This window comes from Rhipicephalus sanguineus, chromosome 3 (assembly GCF_013339695.2).
Source record: "Rhipicephalus sanguineus isolate Rsan-2018 chromosome 3, BIME_Rsan_1.4, whole genome shotgun sequence".
NCBI classification, from domain to species: domain Eukaryota; kingdom Metazoa; phylum Arthropoda; class Arachnida; order Ixodida; family Ixodidae; genus Rhipicephalus; species Rhipicephalus sanguineus.
The window spans coordinates 135,588,288-135,611,607 of NC_051178.1; the positions used below are offsets into that span (position 1 = coordinate 135,588,288).

The 23,320-nt window shown below is 47.0% G+C and overlaps 3 protein-coding genes across 4 annotated transcripts in view; all 3 read left to right on the forward strand.

The window, feature by feature from the left end:
* The window catches only part of LOC119387222 (isopentenyl-diphosphate Delta-isomerase 1), a 110,326-nt gene extending 107,435 nt beyond the window's left edge, over nt 1–2,891 (forward strand). Inside the window, exon 7 of the transcript XR_007415404.1 lies at nt 2,803–2,891. The gene's annotated coding sequence lies outside the window, so the exon portion shown is untranslated. The remainder of the gene's footprint in view (nt 1–2,802) is intronic.
* LOC119387223 (isopentenyl-diphosphate Delta-isomerase 1) overlaps nt 1–2,891 on the forward strand; it is a 109,641-nt gene extending 106,750 nt beyond the window's left edge. For both annotated transcript variants that reach the window (XM_049413445.1, XM_037654543.2), the window contains exon 6: nt 888–2,891. In XM_049413445.1, the coding sequence (XP_049269402.1) occupies nt 888–1,036 (149 nt within the window). In that variant the 3' untranslated portion in view covers nt 1,037–2,891. The remainder of the gene's footprint in view (nt 1–887) is intronic.
* A 9,374-nt stretch (nt 2,892–12,265) lies between these two features.
* LOC119385106 (neurogenic differentiation factor 1) lies at nt 12,266–18,771 on the forward strand. The gene is made up of 3 exons (XM_037652644.2): nt 12,266–12,654; nt 13,741–14,107; nt 18,407–18,771. The coding sequence occupies exons 2-3, from the start codon at nt 13,754–13,756 to the stop codon at nt 18,659–18,661; spliced, it is 609 nt and encodes a 202-aa protein (XP_037508572.1). The 5' UTR covers nt 12,266–12,654; nt 13,741–13,753; the 3' UTR covers nt 18,662–18,771.
* Nucleotides 18,772–23,320: the final 4,549 nt, after the last annotated feature.

Sequence of the window (23,320 nt, forward strand, 5' to 3'; positions counted from 1 at the left end):
CAATAATCTCTGGTTAATGGAGCGCCCCATCTGTCCTACGTAGAAGCGACGGCAGCTCAAAGGGACCTTATACACCATGCTTGAACAGCAATCAGTTAAATTGTTGTTGTGTTTTACGAAACAAACATCGGTCCACGATTCAGAGAGCATCAATTATTGGAAAATGCAGCTTACAGATGCGCATGTGACCTATGCACCTTCGAGGGCCTATTTGTGTACATCCGTGAACTATGTGGTGCCAGCGGCGTAGTGCACGAATTATTTTGCTGCCACCAAAATCTGTTACACATAGAAGCTTTGCTTAAAATGACTAAAAAAGAATAAACAAACCGATTGTCCACTCCTACAAAGCTGACTTTATTACTTGATCAAAGAGCTGCGCTCGGCTTCACACAATAAAGGAACAAAAAGTCTTTTCTGTTCGTGACCCAAGGAAATACATTTCTTTTGCTCTGAGGAGAACCAGGGGCGTAGCCAGGGGGGGGGTTGGGGGGGTTCAAGCCCCCCCCCCCCCCCCCCCCCCGAAATTTTTCAGTTTTGCTTGCGTATATATACACGCGCACAGACAAACGCACGCACGAACATACATAAAGTATGGTTGAACCCCCCCCCCCCGAAAAAAATTTCTGGCTACGCCCCTGAGGAGAACGCATGGCATAACTACGCATATTGTTTAGTTTTCTTTGTTGACACTCTCGGGGTGCTAGCAAGGTGCGTGGCAATACCATAATGGTGCTTGAAAAAAGTTCAACTTTATAGTGTCACATTTATCTGAACGTGGCTAAGGAACCATAATATCTTGGAAACGCTGTTAGCACAGCACCGTCATTCACACCGCATCAAAACTTTATTGACTGTGCCCAACATCAGCTTTAACTTTCTCGCAGCCTCACTCGAAGTACAAGGCCAGGTGATTACACCCTGGTTCAAGCTCGTGCTAGAGAATTTTCTTTTCGACTGGTGGGACAACCTGCACGACCTGAAGAAGTTTGAGGACCATGCAACGATACATCGCTTGACAGCCAAGACCTCATAGCAGCCTCTCTTGTTCAAGGACCCCAACAACTGTGAAAGACTTTTTTAACCGCTCCGATACCTCACCCTGACTCGTTGTTTTTACTGTGGCACCTGTTTTTATTTATTTTTATAAGGTTTGTTATAAACTGACTCATCTGTCCTGACAGTGTTTACATGCTGATGCTTACATTTTTATGTGAGTGGTAAAAGACCATTTAGAGCGAAGACAGTTAGTCAGAAGAGTTCAGCAGAAATCCACAAGGTAAAGAAAAATCTATGAATAGGAATGTTATGAGATCGGTTTGGATGTACTTGAAGGCTACTAGTGTCAATTCCCTTCGTGGTGTTGTGCTGTATGTGGAGGTTGACATGGTACCAAGACACCGGAGCCGATTAAAGGTGCTTTTCAAAAAGGCTCTGCAGCACCTTTTGTTGAAGAAGCCGTTCCTTCATATCAGTGGCCTTTGGCATTTTCTGGCATGCAACTGCCGTCGACAAAACTTGATGCATTCTTTGACAGCCTGTGCCCTCCCTCCCGGTACGTGTGCCTCCCGAGGATAACATACTGACAAAAAATTATGAGCGGACATCAGAAATTTAAGTAAGCATGCAGTGGGGTCCCTCTGTAGAAAATCTACTTTCTGTTTTGTTAGAAGTCTCTTTTATTTCAAGATTTCTGACAGGAGTCGCATGAGCATAAATTCGAAAAGACGTGCTTTATTGGTGCGACATCAAATTCATGTTATCTCTCTGCTGGCATGCACATGTCAGAAGGAATGTGCCCTAAAAGTATTAAAGCAACTAGCACTCAGCCTTTGGCATTAAGAAAAGGTAGTTTTTCTATGCATCAGTAATGCGAGATGCAGTTCTAAAGCAACAGCAGGGTTTTGTGTCATGCTTGTATTGGAGGCTTTTTTTTGTGTGTACATTGTAGAACACAGCTACTAGTTATAGCAGCGCTGTTTCGATGTTCAGTATTGCTTGCCTCAGTAGTTGGATGTGGTCAAGCATGGAAGCCTAAAAATAACGGATGTCACAAAAGCACATCTTCTTCACTGCTTTGGTACGCATCCAGGCTGAAGTCAAGTGGTACAGTCTATGTTCTACCCATGTAATATGTTGAAGCTGTTTTACTAGAAGAAAATTTAACCTTTTTGTTGATGCTGTGGTCTCTAGACTTTGTCATGCATAATTAGGAGACTATGCTGCCACATTTAGCACTCGACTGCTCGAGAAGGAGCATCACAGCGTATATTGTGCGTGTTTTTTTGTTATTGTAGACTGCAATTTTTATCTGAGGTTATATTTATGCCACTGACACTTATCCATCAATGTGGCAGTTTATTTTTGGATTTGGGCAGCAATACCTAACCTTCCTAACCAAAGACACGTTAATTGTTTTGAGGTGAACACTTAACACATCTTGCCGGCTTCATGACCTTCAAAGCACATCAAACTGAATAACTATGTACCAGTGAAAACGGGTTTCCCGCGACAGTTGTGGTCCATTAATTTACGATGAGCGTAAGCTTTATACATTTTTGTTTGTTTAAATAAATAGTTGTTTACTTGCAACCATTTCTATTATTCTTCCGTCTATGACATTGTGTATGTGGTGCGAACTCGGTGATCAGAGATATGATTTGTTGTACACTCATTCCAGTTGCAGATAATTGTTGTGATATTTAAATTAGAGATCTTGTTTGTCAGGCATTGCCGGTATCTTGATGTGGCCTATAAACATCCCTCGGCTTATTTTGTCTAAGTCTTGGACAGAGTTTGCAGGTTCCAGTTTGTTTTGTTTCGCAGTGCATTACACGTATGTACGTACCTGCTTGACCCACCTCAAATAAAAGAACTACTGTTGTGTAAAAGCCTGTTCATGAAATTGTGAACTGCATCGGCTAGCTTTGATCTGCCTTATGAAACTTCAAGTGGCATAATGGATAATGGGAGTACGTTCCGACGCGGGCTTTTTTTTTACTTGGCCGGATGTTGTTTTACTTGACCAGTATGTACGTTCGCGCGTGTGTATGTATGTGTGCGCGTATATATACGCGCAAAATTAAAAACCTCGGGGTGATTTTGAACACCCCCCCCCCTTTTCCTTGGATGCGCAAGTGATGCTGGGTCACCGTTCAGAGTTCGTGGAAAACAATTGCTTTTGAAATTAATTTCAAACATGCGAAGGATTTAAAAGTCTTGATAATAAGAATAACAATAATAATTTTTATTTGTACAACAATGTGAGCTTTCGGGTGACGGGCAGGGCTAAGGAGAAAGGAAATTCCCTTAGGCGCGTGCGTCTGCTAGCCCGTCAGCGGAGGGCTGAAGTAGGAGCTGTAGGTGTCTAGGTGGGCCTATGGAAGCAATGTGTGGCATTACTGCGCGCATCGGAATGGATGTTTGGTTTGTTCTCCATAAGGATAACGAGGGCTGAATCTTGGAGAAGGGAAGGGTGAGGGAGGTTTGAAGCCTCCCCTGTCCTCCTACTCCGCTTCCGAAGCCCCTGAATGTACAGCAAGTAGCGGCACGCTGTCCCTGTTTCTTGTCGTATTGCCAGCGCGGAAGTCACGCGACGGGAGTTGAGGTCTCGAGGCGCGCTCGCCCGCCGGCTCGCGGATCTCACCGACCAAGGCAGAAGAGGGCGCGGAAGAGGAGAACAAACCGACACTGCGCATGTCCGTTGCTATGACGATGCACGTGCAATACGAGGGAGAGGAGGAAATTGACGTTGACTGAGCTTCAAGGTTGCAAACGCATGCGCAAAGTGGTTTGCTGAGTTTGTACCAGGGGGAGTAGAACTATCGCTCTAAAAGGAAGTCATCCGAAGCAATAAGCAATAGCTTCGTAGAGTAGAGCGCACGAACGTTCGTAAAGCCGTTAGCTATGTATCGGCGTATGCTTGCCCTGTTGCACTGTACATAGTACCAAGTGCTGCCGAAGGATTCTTTTTTTTTTTTTTTTGTCTACTCAATAAACGTTGCTACATGTTACTTATTCCAGCTGTCTTGGTGTCTTTGCGCACTTGCATTGGCTAGGTTCACTAAATAAGTTGGCTAACGCAGGGGCAAGCGATTTCTTCACCGTGAAGAAATAAAAAGGATGATTGCTCTGTGAAACATTACTTATATATATCCGTATTTTCCTATTGACCTAGTCTTAATACTTTAAATTTTTATTTCTTTGATCTTTTTTAATAGACAAAATCTAACTTATGATTTAATCATTTTCTTTTAAAGCTATTCAGTTCTTGGCCAATTCCCCAGCGTGGGTGTGTGCCACGGATACAAGGTTCTGCTCTATTCTGCTTCACTCTACGATGGACTACTTTGCTGAGAAAGATGAAGTAATGCTTCAGCAGAGCCACTAAACTTCGTGCAAAGCTCACGCTGAACCGCAGAAAATTACTATACAGCGCACCTTTAGAATGGCTCACCTTTGTAGTGTCGGTTCGAACCTTTTTACGAAGATAGAGTTCACAAAAAGAAGCTTGGTAGACCTATGCTGACCTCCCATCATAAAAGAACCCCATTAAAATGAAACGTTTTGAAGCTACCGGAAAACTAACCGATGAGAACACAGCGTATATGGGGACCCCTACTGAAAATTCCTATATATACAGGACCCATACATATGATGTTATTGGATACAGGTCGTATAGGGGATACGGCTTTATAGGTGATACAGGTTTATAGGTGGTATAGGTTGTATAGGTGATAAGTCGTATAGGTGATACAGGTAGTATAGGTGATACAGGTAGGTGGATTATATGGGTGTTACAGGTGATATGGGTAATAAGGGCCGAATCAGCGATTTGGGTCACAAATGACGTGCAGCAAAGGAACATATTGATAAGGACATGCCAGTTTATGAAGCGTATAATAAAAGCAAATATATACAGCAATTCAAGCTGTAATGATATCTCGCAGCAGTCTAATTATAAGAATGTAAGAATTCACTGTTGCACTTACATATATACTTGAAGAAAAACGATCAGGCAAGAATATTTGGTAACTGATTATTTATTTAAATCTTTAAGCATTTCCGCAATAAAACGGTTCATCTTTTTCAAACGTTCAGCTCCCGGCACTTCGTTGGGCTTCTCGGCCACATACTTGTTGAAGGCATCTGTGGAATAATGAGCAGGAATGTGAAGGAATTTTAAGCACTCATAAGTTCATATGTATGGTAAAAATGAATGTCATTACATTAAGCGAAATTAATGAAGCATGAAATACTCACTTGCATGAAATACTCCTTCTAAGCCCCTAGTTGACACAGTTAGCAAAAACAGGTGCTGTACACAATTGTGTACATAGCGTGTCAAAGGGTTAAGAACACTTCAGAACTGCAAAACTTTGGTGATGTAAACCGCAATAGTTACGTAGTTGCATACTGATACAACATCCAACGCACAATACTTTTTTTCACTTTTCATGACTTTCGAGTAGAACGTACGAAGGCAGTGAAAATGATAAACTTACCTTCAAAGATAATCAACAGAGGCGCGTGGTTTGGAGATCCAGCAAATACAGAAAATGTTGATGGCACGTCATGGTGACGGTATCTGTCTCGGCAGCTTTGCAGAAGGGAAGCTGCGATGGAGTCTTGCATGTAGGCTGTGGTGTCCATTTTTCCGCAAGAAAGTTGCGATGCTGGGTCTGGTGAACAACCGTTCCGCCGAAACAAACTTCCATGTACGGCCACAATTGCAGCACATGAGCGAAGTATGTTCTTCACTCTTTCGCTGATAGCCTGTGCACATCGCGGTACTCGATGTCCACGAAATCAGAGCAAGAGAGATCGCAAGTGACGAACACGTCCGCACTCGTGACGCTGGTGAGCAATTCTGAAGAAGGAAGTGCGGCGCGGAGGGATACACAACAAGAACTAAAGTGACCGTCAGAAATTTACACTGGTGTAACTGCCAATAAATTCTGCGAAGCTTATTTGTGAACTATCAAGTTTTCATGGCACAATATTAGCACCCTATAAAATACAAATTGATCTTTTCTCGCGTTATTTTCTTGATCGCAACAGTAGACGGGCCTCCTTGCACCTGTGCAGCGAAAGTTTGCGACATGCGTTCTCAGAATTCTTCTCTTCCCCCCTCATGGTCTCGCCACGTGCAAAGACTACCGCCCGCGACTTACCAGACAGGCGAGTTTCGGAACAATAGGGCGCGCCTTTTCCCCCCACGGTCGGGAGAGCAGCTTAAAAATGCACGACCGTTGAAAGACGCGTTCGTCGAATCCGCATTCTTTTCGCGTAAGCCGGCTACCACGACGTGTTTTATCTCCATTTTTATCGTACTTCTCATGAATAAATAGTAATAAAATAATAATAATAAAGACACTGTCTGTCAAAGCATTGAATACACATTCCGATAAACATTGAATCAAAGGTATTTTTGCTAATTTTGGAAGGCAGCATTTTAGCGAATCATTGAAGCAAATGCACGTGTCGCACTTGACCGCGACACGATCCGTCTACACAGTTCAGAAACACATGCGCCGCACAGTCAGTGCCTGAAAGCATATGCTTGCATGCAGTTTTATGTAATGCAATGCTGCTCCACTTAGTGCTGTAACTGTATCCTCAAGTTTGGTTTATGCCTAATTCAGGACCCTTATTAACGAACGTGTCTTACAGAAAAATGGAAAAATATGCGTAAGAGAAAACTGCAGCCAATAGTGGTGCTGGCCATATGACGCGCGCACACACACACACACACACACACACACACACACACACACACACACACACACACGCGCGCGCGCGCGCGCACACACGCACGCACGCACGCACACACGCACGCACGCGCGCACGCACACACACAATAAGTTTTGTGAATTCTACCCCAGAAGCTAATGTAGGTGTCAACATCCCTCATTGAGAGCGCTCAATACTAGGTCAATTAAATGTGTAGTGACCGTGGGTCAATTAAAACTTTCTTAATGTATGTCAATTAAAAATAAAATGAGTGAGAGTCAACTGAATATTTCAAACCTAATGTCAATTCAATGTTTATTGAGGGCACTCATTAGAAGCTTCCGTTTAATTGACCAGCTATTGAGTCAAAAAGGCCTCGGTTCGGGGTCAATTGACACGCAAAGTGCATTTTTGTAAGGGGTGCGCGTGCAAAAAGATGTTGTAAGAGGTGTGGATGAAAGCGGATGATTATGTGCTGCACTGCCATTTGTCAAGATTAAAAAAAAAGCCAGTTCGAGAGCTAGAGTGAGATGAAAGGGAATTTGAAAGATAACATTCAGAATTAGGTGCTGTCCTGCCACTTATAGAGATAAAAAGGCGAACTATTGATCAGGATGAGATTGTGAGAGGTTTGAATGAGAGCGGATGAAAGAAAACAACTCCTGTGTTGATCCTATATGCCGCCATATAGGTCCTGGGAAGCCCTATTTGTATCCTATAACCGCCATATGGGTCCTCTGGAGGTCCTATTTGAGTCCTATATACCGCCATATGGGTCCTCTGTAGGTCCTACTTGCGTCCTATATACCGCCATATGGGTCCTGTTTAGGTCCCATTTGGATCCTGTTTGGATCCTATATACCCCCATACGGTCCTATACAATTCCTATATTTAGTCCTGTAAGTCCTGTATAAAACCATACGGATCCTGTATGAAACCATATAGGTTTTTTCAGTAGGGACGTGTCTCATAATTTGCCGGTGATCGATCGCCTGCTTCAGCCATCTTGACCCGACCAAGGTAGCTTTGCAAAAGAGCCTGCTTGCGTCCTTTTGAGTGATATGTGACTTGATATGCAACGGTGTCTGATATACACAAGCGCACAAAACGACCCCCTGGAATACACTCTAAGAAAAAGTCGAGTATGTGGGGATTATTTCTGCCACTCAACTTTAATCGTCATCTGGCTTGCTCGCGTTTCGTTTCTTGAAAACCCAGCTCTCGTCACTTTCCTATCAAGGATGCTATGTCACGCTGATAGCGCGCGCGCCGTTCGTGACCGGTCGAAGTGCCGGGACCGCGGTGATAACGAGAGGTGGATGACGATTATAGTTGCGCGGCAGGAATACTCCCCAAACAGTCGATTTTTTTCTGAGTGTAGTTGCGTGGCAGAAATACTCCCCGAATACTCGATTTTTTCTTAGATCGTATGCCGAAGCACGCACAAACCCCTCGTCAGCTTCTATCCAGCAACGCAGTGAATAAAAGGCGGGCAGAGAAAATAGGAGCAGTTGCTTTACGTACGTAGCGGTTTTGATAATTGTGACTTCTGACAGGTCGTAATAAGCGCCGCACGCTGAACTTGAAGGTCGTATGTTTGTTTGCGGGAGCATCATATCGCCCGCCGTGTGCATATCGCTTGCTGCAGGTGTGACAAAACGATAGGAACGTCGAAAGTGTCGTGATATAAATTCCACACAGTAGCACTGACAAACGAGTAACGTAGAAAAAAAAATTACGAGAGTATACGATGTGTTTTCGCAAAATTGTTGATATAACAGAGCCTTCGCTATCCGTCAATCATTATCACCACATTAGCGTTCCAGATAATTGACTGAACGGGTACACAGTCGTGAACTGCCCCTTCTTTTTTTTTCTTTTAAATACGAAGCATTTCTTAGCGAACCTTTGGCACTTTGAACGTTTCTATCTACGTATCTATCTATCTAGCCGTACGTCTGGGTGCTCTCATGATCGCCTCCTTAACTTGGCGTAGACCAAAATTTTCATGGGAAGGTAACAGGATTTCACGAATATGACTGTCGGGTCATGACGTGAATAACGTGAAAGTCCTGTCGCTTACGTCGTCAAACCCTTTCCTCCAGACACGTGTTGCACATACCCGTTTACCACGGGCCGCGGTGTGCGGGTATGCGCCACAGGTGATTGACAATTCATATCTACCCAGGAACGGCGATTACAGACATTGGTAACGTAAATGCGAGAGCATTCGGAAAAACCGACATCGGCGGCGTGGACCCGACGAATGGAAAGAATGAAAATTAGGATCCCAGCAGGAATCGAACCCAAGCATTCTGCGTGGCAATCAGGTGATCTACCACAGAGCCACGCCAGGTCTATAAGCTGGTTTGGAAGAATAGCCTATGCAAGCGTAATGTCGGTGCAACGTCAATTGTGGTTATGGTGCTGGCAATCTAATTTTGCAAGAAAGCAATAAACACTGCATGATACTCTTACGATGTGTACTCCTACGATACAGGCGTCATATCAGATTAACGTTTGTAGTTCCAGTGTTGGCTCCGCTTTTATAGCAGTTTAATAAACATTACATTTGTATTCCTATGATTTAGCAATCTATATTGAAGCATTGCTCGACCGCGGAGGAATACATTAACGAAAGGTACGTATGATATTCACATCATCGCACCGTAAAGTGCACTTTGTCCGCATAGAACGACGCAGTGTCCTCTTCATTTCTTACTAGACTGGGCGATGGCCTCACGCATGCTGACCGAGGATGATGCCATATTGATTGACAGCCGCTACTAGGCTACGTAGGCCACATCCGCCCAGGTAGTCTACGAATACGACAAGCGCCATCCACTGATGTTGCTCTACGTAGCACTATCCAGGCCTACCAGCCTCGACGGCCTGTACCTCACCAACGCGAAGGGTGACTTCAGGTTCCGACGTGTCGCCGGCTCTATCGACAGACCAATTGTCGACGAAATGACCAAAGCATCCACGATTTCCAACAACGGTACTATACCTCATACTTCACTATACATGGACCCCTCGTCACCGCGATCACGACCGGATCCGACAACTGCTGGTGCTCACTGATCACGGTGGTGATTACCTTGTTCAAGAACTGTCAAGAACCTCTTCCACACATGCACATGGGTTCGTGAAACGTGCGTGCGTTCTCCATCATAAGGGACAAGTATAAGCACTACATATCAGTTTCCCGCTTCTGGTGTTGGTAATGCCCACGTTGCCGCTGGCAGCGTTACCCAACTTTAAACAATTGGTTATATAACACATATGCGCCTCTTCAAGATGTATGTGTGCGTATAAAAGTTATACAAATCTTTAGCGTCATTTTGTAACGTTTCGATCATTAAAAATAATTACGCCACTGTCACCTTCTGCTGCATGCTTCGCATAACATCGACTCCCACGGTACGTGGGATCTGCCGAATTTTTTCCACGGGTTTACATTACAGTGATCATGGTGTTACATTTACGCACGCTCCACTGAAAATCGCTACAAGCTCGTGGCCTAGACGCACGTATAGTGTTTTTGCTGTAGTGCATGAAAAACTTCCTCGCGCATGACGCGAAAGTTGCCCAAGAACAAAGTGCTGTCCTAGATGCAGCCATGCCAGTTGATGTCAAAGGTGGTAACTGGCATCCTTCTGCACAAATTGAGGTAACGACTCTAAATGCATCCCCGTTCAAGAGAATCTGCCATGTCGTCTCTGACCCCATTTCGCCGACGCGCAGCTGATTCATACTTAAGACTGTGCAGCGCTCACAAAAAAACGATGACGGACGAAAGAAGTGCACATACAGCGCATGTTGTGTGCGCTTCTTTCGTCCGTCGTCGTGTTTTTTCTTTCTTTTTTTTTTTTTTTGCTCAGTTTTCTAGCTCTGTTTAGCTTTTAGCTCAGCTTTACATTGTAAGGCAGCTGATGCGTTCACCAGCTTTGGGTCATCAGCGGAAAAGCAAGGACCGATCATGTGCACCACTAAATCAACATACCTTGTGTGACCGCTGCTTGGCGCTCAAAACGCGCTCGCGCTACCGCCAGCGCAGCTGCACCGTGGCTTTTCCGCAATAAACTGTTTTATGCAGTGAAGCACGCTTGCCGTTACGAAGATTGTTTTCTGTTTGGTCCACTTTGCGGTGCAATCGATTTCATTACCTGAACAAGATGGATAACTTTAGACAGAGAGAGAGAGTAGTGACAAGTGACAAGATTGTAACGATGATCACGTACAGGCACATTACGGGGGTATTCGGGCTAAGTCTACGAGTCGCGTGTTCTACGAGTCGCGCACTAGCGTCTGAGTTTGAATGCTGTCGGGCACTTGACGCAGAGCCCGACAACCCCTATTGTTGGTAAACTGGCTTAACTATGACGCTCACAAAGGGAAGAACGAAAATCTAGTCATCGACATCCATGCTTGCTTACTAAACCGCACACATACGGGTTCTATCTCGCACGGTGGCTCGTCCGATATAGCTTAACGGAATCACCACGCTTCGTTCACTCTGGCCAGATAGATTTTCACCGCTATGTCCCTTGCTGATGCAGGTGTGATTTCCTACGCTGTCAAAATATGTAACACGCGTACATGGTCGGTACGAGCAACGAATGTTAGCTTAACGTGCTCGTGTTGTACATGCTCCGCAATACGTTTCACATTGTTTTTCATGAATCTACACATCTTTTTTTCTTTTTCAGGGCCAGTGACGTCTCTTCTATCTTTTGATGCCGCGATTCGCGCTAACAGAATATACGCATATTGCTTTTTTCGTTCTTTCTTTCTTGCTTGCTTAGATGAGTCACAGGAGACAAGAAAGAACAGGGAGGACAGCTTAGGCCGATGCGCAACTAAGACGGCCTCGCGAGATCCAGAAAGGAAGGCGGGGGGTTTCGCACTTGGTGGGCTGAAATATATTGCCGTCCGATAAAGACAGGAGCTCTGCCTTGGCCGGAGAAGGTGGGCGCATTTGCATAACCCAGGCGCCTCCTTGGCAGCCGGGGAACGCGCGCCGGATTCCTGCCTCGCCAGCGACGGAGCCACATTAATCCCGCGTTGCCTCAGCCGCGAGGGAAGATGAACGGCCATCGCGGGACGAGGCGCGCTATCTCTATCGATTCTGCAAGCGAGGCGGAGCCTTCGGCAGATAGGAGAGGCACGCGGCGAAGCGGCTGCCAGCCAGGCAAGCGTATACGTGCCAGAGGAAAAGCGCGCGCGCGCCTATTACGCTGCATCGCCTCCAATTACCAATCTTAGCCCATTAAACTCCACAGAGATCAGTCCCGCGGCGCTCTCGCTCGCCGAAGACGCGGGCCCGCGGCCTGCCAAGGTAAACAAGCCCGGGCTCAGCGGGCCCGGAGCTCGTGGTGTACAGCCTAGCTGCGCAACAGGACGCGTGGGTGCGAAACAACAAACGCCTGTCTTTCTCTCCGCGAGCGGACGGCCCGCTTGAAGCGCAAAATTCTTTCCTACATATTCCAGGTATCGGCCCGAGCGTGGCAGCGGCGGAGTAATTACTTTTGCGCGATGCCCGGCGTCGGGTAAAACGCTTGCGGCGTCTATGCATGCTCCCGCGTATCCCCATTGGATGATGCGGGGCAACGTGGCGCCTCACGCTGCCTCCTCATGGAAGGGAAAAGAAGGTGTACGCACTACGTGCGCGAATATGTGCACGAGAATGGGAGAGGGAGATTAGGGAACAAAAGGAAGCAAAGGTACGGCAGAGTGTAAGGGATGAGAGAGAAAGGTGTTGCCGTAGTCCGAGATACTGATAAGCGGCCCATAAAGGTGAGCCCGTGAGCCGAAGCGCCGCAGTGCGCACTCCGGGGCAGTTTGGGGGCCGCGCGTTGGAAGAACACTCGACTTGGCTGCGAGGCGTTCCCATATCAATCAGCCAGCTGCTCGCCTGAGGTGAGTTCTCCCACTGGGACGTTCAGCTTCAACCAGCTGTCACTGCGCAGCAGAAGTGTCCGTGGTTTAGCCTCACCATATAGAGCGACGCAAAACGTTGCTTCAATCGCCTACACGTTCTCTCACGACTTTGTATGGCGCAGAACGACATGAGTGACAAAAAGAAAGAGACTTATGTGCCATCTCATCTATCCACTCGTTCGTTCTATCGTTTTACAGTGCAACAAATTGTGGAACACCACGTACGTCGAACCTGTGGTCGCCGCTGTCCTTTCATTTTTCTTAATTTTTTTAGGGTGGTGTGTAGCGTATTTCCTTGAGTGACGTGAAAGTGATCGGCTAGAGTATCGAAAAAAAAAAAAAAACAGACTTTGCGCTTGACCTGAATAGAGGGTGACTTGGCGCTTCTCTAAAACCGATCCACCATGAAGCAGAAGTCGGACAGATAAGCTAACTTTACCCCGCACTTGTAAATGCACTGCGCGAGTTGGTCCTAATAAAGGACATGTAGTTTAGGTGTGTATGTGCAAGTTTTACCATTCTTTACGGGCTTGATGGTGTCATGCTCCGTGTGATAGTCACACAGCGGAAAATTTGAGAAGTGGCTCGAATAATATCGGCTGCCTTAACTTTCCGTCTTAACATGTCGACGCATTCTGGAGTGAAACCGGTAGAATGAAGAGCCGTCCATTTGTCGGAGCGGTGGCTTGTAGATTGCCTATTGAGTGGAACGTGAAAGTTACGTTAAAGGCGTATACAAAATATTTCTTATTTCCCCCTTTTTTTATTCATTCATAAATAAGCGGAAAGAAACAACTTGAACCCGGTATAACGTCCTTTCATGCGAAACTCGGCGCATATATTTTACAGCCGTAATGAAATCTCTTCCCACAACGTGTATGCATAGCGTGCGGAGGGCGGCAGTACAGCAGTTTTCCACAGACTTCGCGTGTCACAACAACTCACATGTAGAAGCGTATTTTTGCTCCGCGATATAGACATCGGTAACGCGTACGATCGTGCGACTAGCAAGCAGTATGCGTGTTTACATAGAGGACGTTACTGCTCGCGCCCGCCGCTGCGAAGGACGGCGTGCGACATGCGCAGGTGTCCGGCCCCGTCGTCCAGCTCGAGCCCGCGCGGCGGTGTTCCGTCGCCGTGCCCGTGCGACTCGTCCTCCCCGCGGCTGCTGTCCAAGTTCCGCCAGCGTCGCCACAAGGCCAACGCGCGCGAGCGCCAGCGCATGCACGGCCTCAACGCGGCGCTGGACACGCTGAGGCGCCGCGTGCCCATCAACCACCAAGAGTCGGGCAGCGCGGTGCCCCGCCTCTCCAAGATCGAGACCCTGCGGCTGGCCAAGAACTACATCGGCGCTCTGGCCGAGACGCTGCGACAGGGCAGTCCCATGGAGGCCACCGTGTTTGCCCGCCACCTGGCCAAGGGACTATCGCAGGTCGGTAATCTTAGTCGTAGGCGTTCGCAGCTAAGGGGTGGGCGAGTTAGTGGGCGAATACTCCCCCCTCCCCCACGCACACACACAAGTGGTCGAGTCCGAAAGGAAACAAGCGTCGCAATGGATGCAAAAATAAAAATGAAGTGATGGCGTGTTTCTTAAACAGGCCTGCCTTTAGTACCCGGCTTTCTGGGGGTAAATGTGAGAAGCAAACAGAAGTAGGATGGCAGACTGGGCGAGTTGGTGAAAATGCATGCTACTTGAACAACGGCGCAAAAGACGGGGCAAGGAAGGGACGACACATACGACGCTGTCGTATACAGCGTCGTAGCTGTCTTCTCTTCCTTGGTCCTTTCTTTGCGCCGTTGTTCAAGTACCATGCAGAAGCAAACAGTTCTTGGTATGCAACGTGAAGTGTCGTCGGCTGGCATTATCGTCAGAAACTTGCATGGCCATAACTCTGCACTTTAAGCACTGGAGGTGCAAGTTCGTCTTAGTAAAAGTAAGGGGCAGACTTGACACCCCCTTCGTTGATAAGGGGGGGGGGGGCACCACCCCTGCCCCCCTCCGTGCGCACGCCTATGACCTTAGTGCGAAAGCACTTCTACCACACCTATATCGAGATTTCTGGGATCTCAGGAAAGAACACGAGGCTTCAGCTGGACTCAGTGGGGGAATGGATAGTCATGAAAACGCAACAAGCAATGCAGGATTCGGCAATGGCCCTGCAAGATATGAATAGCAACGCATGGTTAGTACCTTGGGCGTGCCTAGGACATGTTATGGCCCACCCGAAGTTTGACCACGGAATGACCTCGGCCGAATTTGACCGTTGATAAATATAGCAATTGAGAGACTTAGCAACAGCGCAGAAATTCCGAACCCTGTTAAACGAGACAAAAGCACCATTTTAAGCAACAGCCCAGCAACGCTAATGCTTTAGCGTGTGAACGAAAAAAGTAAGAGATGATATGGCTCCGCCAAGCAACGTAGTAGCGTTAACGCTACTACGTTGCTTGGCGGAGCTATATCGTCTCTTACTTTTTTCGTTCACAAGCTAAAGCATTAGCGCTAACATGTCGAGTGCGCCTGTCTGAGCTAGGCTGTCTAGATAGCGGTGCGCCTCCATTGAGCGTTGTTTTAAAAGGGTCACGCACCTCATGGGTGGGCTTTTCTGCCAAGCATCCTCTGCAAGAAGGGCAAGCTACCGCCGCCCGCTTTTCTTGCCTTGCGGTGAAGATGGCTTCGATGGCGGCTGCTGTCAAATGGTCTCGTCGGTACTGATTTTTTAAAGGTTCATTCTGGTGCTCTGCGTGGAAAACCCAGGATATTGTTATGAGGCACATCGGAGGCTCGTCAATTTTGACAACCTGAGGTTCATTAGCTTACACATAATGTATTTTTTCGTGGGCAGGGCGGGGGGGTTAAAAGAACTTTTATGTATGTTAGAGTACATGCTTTATGTATAGACCTCATGTACTCCTATGCACCGGAACAGCTAGGCTGCGATATGGGGGAGGGGAGGTGATTCTTAAAAGGAAGAAGGAAATGAAAATGGAAATTAGGTGTGGAGTGCACGATAACTGTCTCTCAGGTGAACGCTTTTCCGAGGCTAGTAGACCGAGAGAGAGAGAGAAAATAAACATCATTATTCGGGTGTCCTCTCAGAGTTGTCTTCGGGGTGGTCTCCCCCTTCCAGGAAAGCATAGACTTTCATTATACCTATATGGTAAAGTTTCGCACATAGACTTTCGTCACGTCGACAGCCCTCGCTACCAGCTGGCGCTGGCAATGTGAGGGTGGAGTTCCTGTGGACCGTAACCCGTGCTTATGGAGAGTAACACAGCGCGCTTTGAATGACATCACGTCGGTGCGATAGAGCCGCCCGTAAGGACACTTCAGGCTGCGCTAGAGAAATTGCATCACTTTAAGCCTGTAAGCCGTTAAAGCGCTTTGCAGTCTTTAACTTTATAGGAGCATTTAAAGTAAAAGGCATAGGTTTCAAATAAAATGCTGCGTGATTGTTGCTGGCGCAGTGTAACCGTTTAAAAACACGGAGGGATATTTCAGTCATGACTATAATATCTACCTGAGCAACCAAGACGTATCAGTAGTATAGCATTTTAGCTTGCGCATATGCGGCACGTGGCTTTGGTGCTTTAAATTTGAATGTCTTAGACACATGTTACGTTGAATTGCCATTGATGTTAAGCGTCTGTGACCGGGTTACCGCTCTCCAAAAGTAGAGGACGTGTACTCGCGGACAACTTTTCTGGCAAAGAAGGGAAAGCTTGGTGGACAGAGCTTCTGCACATGTACTCCTACGCGAAGTAGCCCGGCTTGGCGCGCGTTTCGTGCCGCTGTGGAAAGTTACGTGTAAAGCGTAGTTTCCTTATATACACTGGAGGAAAATCTGGCGCTAATGTCTATGGGAGCTGCAACGCATGGCGCTTCAGCCAGCATGGGAATGATGGGTATATACAGGGTGTCCCAGCTATCACGCAGCAAGATTTAAAAAAAGAGGAACGGCGTTACGCCAATCAAACCTACAGCATATTGTTCCTAGTACACCAGAGTAGCCACTGCTATTTTTTTTTCGTCAATGAGGTTTAATTAATTAGTCATAATTATATTTCTAACTCGAGAAGTACTCGCCTAATTGTCAAAATGTCAATGAGGCGTATGTAGGCATGTTCAAATGGCATCTAACTGCGCTACTTTCAACAACCTGCTAATTGCGCGCTCATTTTTTCCGGCTGATAAAGAAAGCCCGATAAATATGAAAAATAACACGTGACTACGCTCCCACCCGCAAAGGAAGCCAGCGCCATCAAATAAGCTTACTGCAAACAACCGCTTTGCCTGTTGCCTGTTGCGAAAGACAGCGTTCCGCATTTTGGCAAGGGTACAGGTCGGGCGCCAGCGATATGCGTGCAATTTCGATGGGATTCATTCCGTTCGATAGTACGCGGCAATCATCCATATCTCACGGCCGACTGTTCTCATTGATAACGCGGCAGGTGTTCTGATTACGGCCTGACTCTGTAAAGCCAAGCGGTGCGTTTCCGGGGAGTGGCACATAGGGCGACGCGTTTTTTTTTTTTCTTTCTGCATTTTTCCCTTGATAGTGTCTGCCTCATAGGGAGCCTGTTTGAGGGCGCTGGTTCCCGACGCGCGCAACACTCTAGTCACGTGTCACTTTTCATATTTCGCGGGCTTTCTTGATCAAGCGGAAAAAATGAGCGCGCAATTAGCACGTTGTTGAAAGTAGCGCAGTTAGATGCCATTTGAACATGCCTACATACGCCTCATTGACATTTTGACTATTAGGCGAGTACTTGTCGAGTTAGAAATATAATTATGACTAATTAATTAAACCTCATTAACGAAAAAATAGCAGTGGCTACTCTAGTGTACTAGGAACAATATGCTGTCGGTTTTATTCGCGTAACGCCGTTCCTCTTTTTTTTAATCGTGCTGCGTGATAGCTGGGACACCCTGTATACTATAGTACTAACAGATTTGTCTAAGCTTCGTTAATTCCTTCGGCTCCCTGTGGCTCCGTGTGGCCTGCAGCCGCTTTGTCGCAATACGGAATTCGGCCAATGTTCAGCAGTTCCACTTCACCACCTTGACCTCTTTAGGCTCACCAGTTCAAATCGGCTCACGAAGCTCACAGCGATCCATTATTTTATCCGAAATAAACGCCAGAACACAACAATAAACAAAGCCATAAGTGCGTTCAAAGCCGCAAGCACGAAGATTAGGCGAATCCGTGTACTGTAGAGGCTAGAAGCCTTTCCAGCCTTACGCCCATGGTGGCTGAGCGATCGCAGCGCCATTGTTCCCTCTAGTAAGTATTGTAGGAAACACTATGGTATATAAATTAAAGGAAATACAAGTATATCATTGGTGTGCGCCGCGTCCTGTCTCAAAGAGCTACATGTAGAAAATGAAGGATATCTCCCCTCTCCCTTGATAGTTTTCTGCACCCAATGTTTTGCACTGCCTCCGAGATCGGCCCACCTTTGGCCAAGCGATCATGTCTGATGACGTCATCGCGTGACGTCACGTTATGTAAACAGTGACGTCGTAAGGTGACGTCGCCACGTGATAATGATTTTTTGCATCACTCGTGTCGACGCCTCCGACGGCCACTTTTCCCGTTTCTAAGGTTTTCGCATACATAGGCGATGCGTTAAGGAGCATCGGTATCTTGAGAGCGCGCACGGAAGTATATGCAGTCAAGCTCGTGGTTACCTACTCGTGCCTATATTAGCGGTCGCTTATTGTTCGCAGGCCACGGTGAACCTGATTGCCGGCCAGCTGCGGCTAAGTCCGCGCGCCATCTCGGTCCCGGACAGCGGCGGCTGCGCCACGCCGTCTCCGGCGCCACACTGGGTCGGCGCATTAGGGACGACGCCCCCGCAGCCGTCGTCGCCCGCCGTCGTGGACGCCTACGAGAGGCCACCCCGGACGCCGGACGCCACAGCCGCGCTGGTTCAACGGCCACGGCCCTTGGCGCCATCGACGTATCCGGGGGCGGCTCCCTAGGTCGCTTCTCGACAGCGGCGCCGCGTTACACTGAGGCTGACTCGATCATTTCACTCTCCAACGCGTTTAAGCTCATTTACGCTAATGAACTGAGCAGAGAGATGGGGCGAGACGACCTTTTGCTGTATCATTTCGTTTCTCCACATTCTGAAAGCATTATCCCTCACTTTCGGTAGTCGTATACAGATATACTACGTTTAGGCCAGGTACAACCTGCATCGTCCCGCCTTTTCATTTGTCTCCCTCTCTCAGACCGTAGCTGTAGCGGCCTGTCGTACCTGTCAGATCAGATGAGGGGTCCTGAATTTAGTGCATGCACCTTTATATGTAGGGCTCAAGCTACTGGTTGTTAGAAATAAATCCACTTTTTTTTTCTCTCTCTCTCTCCATCTTTGCTGGAAACGTTAACCCACGTGGACTCCTAGCCACATTGAGGTGTTGCTGCGCGCCACTGAATGACGAAGGCAAGGAATATGAAATGTACACCTGATTTCTGAACGATAACATTTCGGGGAGCGATAAGAAATCGTCAAACGGGGAATTTCGCTGGAGTCGTCTTTTCGAAAAGTGGACTTTACTTCTGGCCCCAGTGTAATTATGAGCGATCGTTCTGTTCGCCCGTACAAACTACAGCCTTGTTTCCATAATCCCGAATAAATATGACTCAAAGCAAACACATAACGTGCGTAGACGACACGCGCACCTGTACGAAACGGGACTGTACTGCTTAGCGCGTACCCGCTGAAACTGTTGCTGACCGATATGGCCTGGGCACTTAATGTTTAAGGACTATAGTAATCCACGCAAACACGTTGCAGATTAGGAATAATTTCCTAGCAAATGGATAATGCAGTCGCTCTCTTTCACTCCTGTCAAGCATATAGTCGCGTTAGTATGCAGTCTCAACAGAGAATCTGCTCACATGCGCGTATATAATTTTCACGGCAAAATTAATTTGCTTGACAGGAGTGATGATGTCGTCGCGTATCATTTCGTCGACTTGTTCCTTTACGGCCTCGCGTTCTCGCGTCGGAACTCTGTACAGGCTCTGACGGAGTGGTCTGGCACTTTACTCTGTAATAATACGATGTTTTGCGACTGGGGTCTTTATTGCGCGAAAATCTAACGATCTCGTTAAATGTTTCTTGTTATTCTTGGCGTAGTCAACGTAAACATTCTGCGCCAACGTACCGCACGATTGGTTGTTCTTCGCGAAAGTTCAATATACTCCTCTGACATCATATGTGTGTCTGTGTTGAAAATTTTCAAGTGTTCCTTCGCTCTCTTTGGAAGCGATCGGCAAGTGGTCAGACAAAGTTAACTATATGAAAAGTTTAAAGCATATAATTTTCAATACGCGATATTGACGAAACAAACACGTTTGACTCCTACATGTCGAAATAAATGCGCGGCACTTGTAAATAGTTACAAGTAATGTTTGTTTTAATTGTCTTGTTAAGAACGACTCCCAACACATGAACGCGTGTAATTTACTGTTACGTATTGTTTCGTGTGTTAAGGCGCTGTTCGACCAACGTCATGCCGAACTGCTTATCCGTATCGTGCGAATCATATTTGACGTCATCGACGAATGTGATGCACGCCAGGAATTACTTTTTAAGTCTCCTTTGTGTCACGTAGCCAATTCGTCCCTGACTTGTTTATCTACCGTTTACCTTTTTTGTGTGCTGTCACCCCAGTACTAGTTAAATTGAGAATAAATACTACTGGCAGTGATCGTGACTGGTGCTTTTTGTGGAGGTTTCTCAAGACACACACACACACATACACACACACGCGCGCGCGCGCGCGGCGCGGAAGTGGGTCGCGATAACAAAGCATTCAACAACGCCGCTCTATGCCTACACCCTCTCTAGCCAATAGAACGGTGCAATACGACGAGAAAGACGAAAGGTATACTATTGAGGCGGTGTGTGTTATGACGTAAGCACGGAAGCTAACTTAATTAATTTAGCTGCTTCTTTTGAACGGCCTAAAACTTAGGCGAGTGTGTCCGCTTTTATGGGTTGGTTGGTTCCTATAGGGGAATAGCTCAACCCACTACGGGGGATCGGCCACGAAGGGTGCGGCAGTAGAATTTGTAAAAAAATAAAATAAAACGAATATGCGAAAAAAGATAATTTATAGTTAAGCAAAAATGTTAGGGGACAATATTAATGAGAACTAGCAGACAAGAATGCCAAGGGAAGTATAGAAGATGTTATTTGTAATAATTGGGATATAAATGTGAAGAAAGTAAAGTGGAGGAACGGATAACTTGCCGCCGACAGGGACCGAACCTGCGACCTTCCAATAACGCGTCCGATGCTCTACCAACTGAGCTACCGCGGCGGTCATCTCCCCGTCCACTTTATAGGGTATATGAGTGCATTTAAACCTAGGAGTGTTAGTGGTAATTTTGATTTATTTATGAAATGTTAGGACGCTGCGGAACCACTACACCATTTGTTTCGTCTTTCTCGTATAAAATATATTTTACGGATGGGTTTCTGTGCGGCCATATTGGGCTCTTAAATTTACAGTTTTGTGTTTTTGAGAACTAAACGAGCAGGGCTACGGTAAACGCGTACCAACTTTTCATCCAACCTTTCGTGACCTCGTTACTTTCGAGTCACTACATACAAAAGATAATAAGGCATCCGTTCAACTGCCCAAGATGGCGGCGCCCATGTGCGGAAAGTAAAATCGCCTATCCTGGCGCCGCCTGAAGCTCGTCACGAGCTAGAGGTACGAACCGGAAACTACGATACACCCACGCGTAATGTCCCAGCCTTGAATGAAACTCCGCGCCGGCAACCGCGCATCGCACCTTCTGCGTAGAGGAGGAGGACTGCCTTGCAATGACAAGGAGCTCGTCAGAGCCAGCACACACACACACACACACACACACACACACACACACACACACACACACACACACACACACACACACACACACACACACACACACACACACACACACACACACACACACACACACACACACACACACACACACACACACACACACACACACACACACACACACACACACCACACACACCCGAGACACTAACGCTTGTGCAGCGCATAGCGCCGGCGGTGAGTCATGCCCGCATCAGGGCCATAACACACTCCTCGCAAGCGCTTAGTAGAACGAGAGCGGGTAAGCCCACGCCAGGAGGCCGGTCACGGCGGCGGCGAAGGCGACGGGTTTACGCGACGTGCCTGGTAAAGACAACAACAACAGCAGCAGCGAAGCTCAGGGGTCAACGGCGCGCCGCCCCCGTTCGCCTGGGTCCGGCCACGTCCTTGCAGTTGTACGGACTGCGCACGTCCGCCCACGGAGCAACCGTTAGCATCTGGAGAAGGAGAAGTGGCTGCAGACCAGTTTCTGGCACTGCCCAGATGTACTGAAAAAACCACAAACAACAACAGGGGCGAGGAGTGGTATAGTTTGGGCGCGGTGATAGTTTCCTGCCCAGGTCGTTATGGGAACACGTGTCAGCGCGTCGTGTTTGCTTTCGCGATTGGGGATACACTTTAACCGGATTGACCACAGCTCGTCTTACGGAACGGTTCGTCTTGAATACATACAGGTAAATGACGGTCAGCGTCAGCAGCGGGCTGGCCAAGCATTTGCCTATACATGCGAGCAACTTCGTCATTCCGTCTTTGTATATAGTCGCGCCGCGCAATGAGTTGCGTCGATTCGCACCAGCCCGCTGGTGGGGAGGGACATGCGCGCAGCGGCCACCGCGACAAAAATCTAGGAAATAATGTGTTGTCGTTATGCTGCCTTGCTATTTTACCTGCACATAATAAGCAGGCATGGCTGGTAAATGCGCCAAAACCGAAGTACAAAGTAGCTAGAAAGTGGCCATGGAGCCAACCTGAAATATTCATCGCCAGAAGGGATCGTAAAGTAGCGAATTTGGCGCAAAGTATTCCGACCAACTGTAACCCTGGCATAAGCCAACTGCTGTTTTCAAGCAGGCAGCGACTACGCGTATAAAGCGCCTCATGTCATTAAACAAACGGTCGTTTGCGAGCAATTATATATGCAGCATATAGACAGGAAGTGGTAATGACACTTTATGAAAAAAAAAAGAATGTCATGAGAAAGCTGCGCATTTGCTGCGAGTTGGACAGAGGCCGAATTTTCGATTAGAACAGTCGTGCGTGAAATTAAAAGTCGCAGGGGCATTGCCTTTTAGATTACCCAAGGAACTGTGTTATCTCGGAAATTCCGCCGCTGTAATTCAAGTGTGTCAGTACGGGAAGAACGCATGTTCTCTAGCAACTGTTAACTGATTGATTGATTGATTGATTGATTGATTGATTGATTGATTGATTGATTGATTGATTGATTGATTGATTGATTGATTGATTGATTGATTGATTGATTGATTCTGTGTAGTGCCATTGATACTAGCAAGGCATGCCTAATGATTACACATAAACCCCGATTTAACGAAGTCATTGAAGTGAACTCTCCATGTGAACAGATGAAAAGTTAACTTTATAAGCGAACTTTGCATTGTCTCGTTGTTTTCTTTTTTTTCACTGATTAGTTCGTTAGTTAGGTAGGTAGGTAGGTAGGTAGCTCACAGCAACCAATATATAACATCAGAACACGAGAATCAATTATTTCGCTAA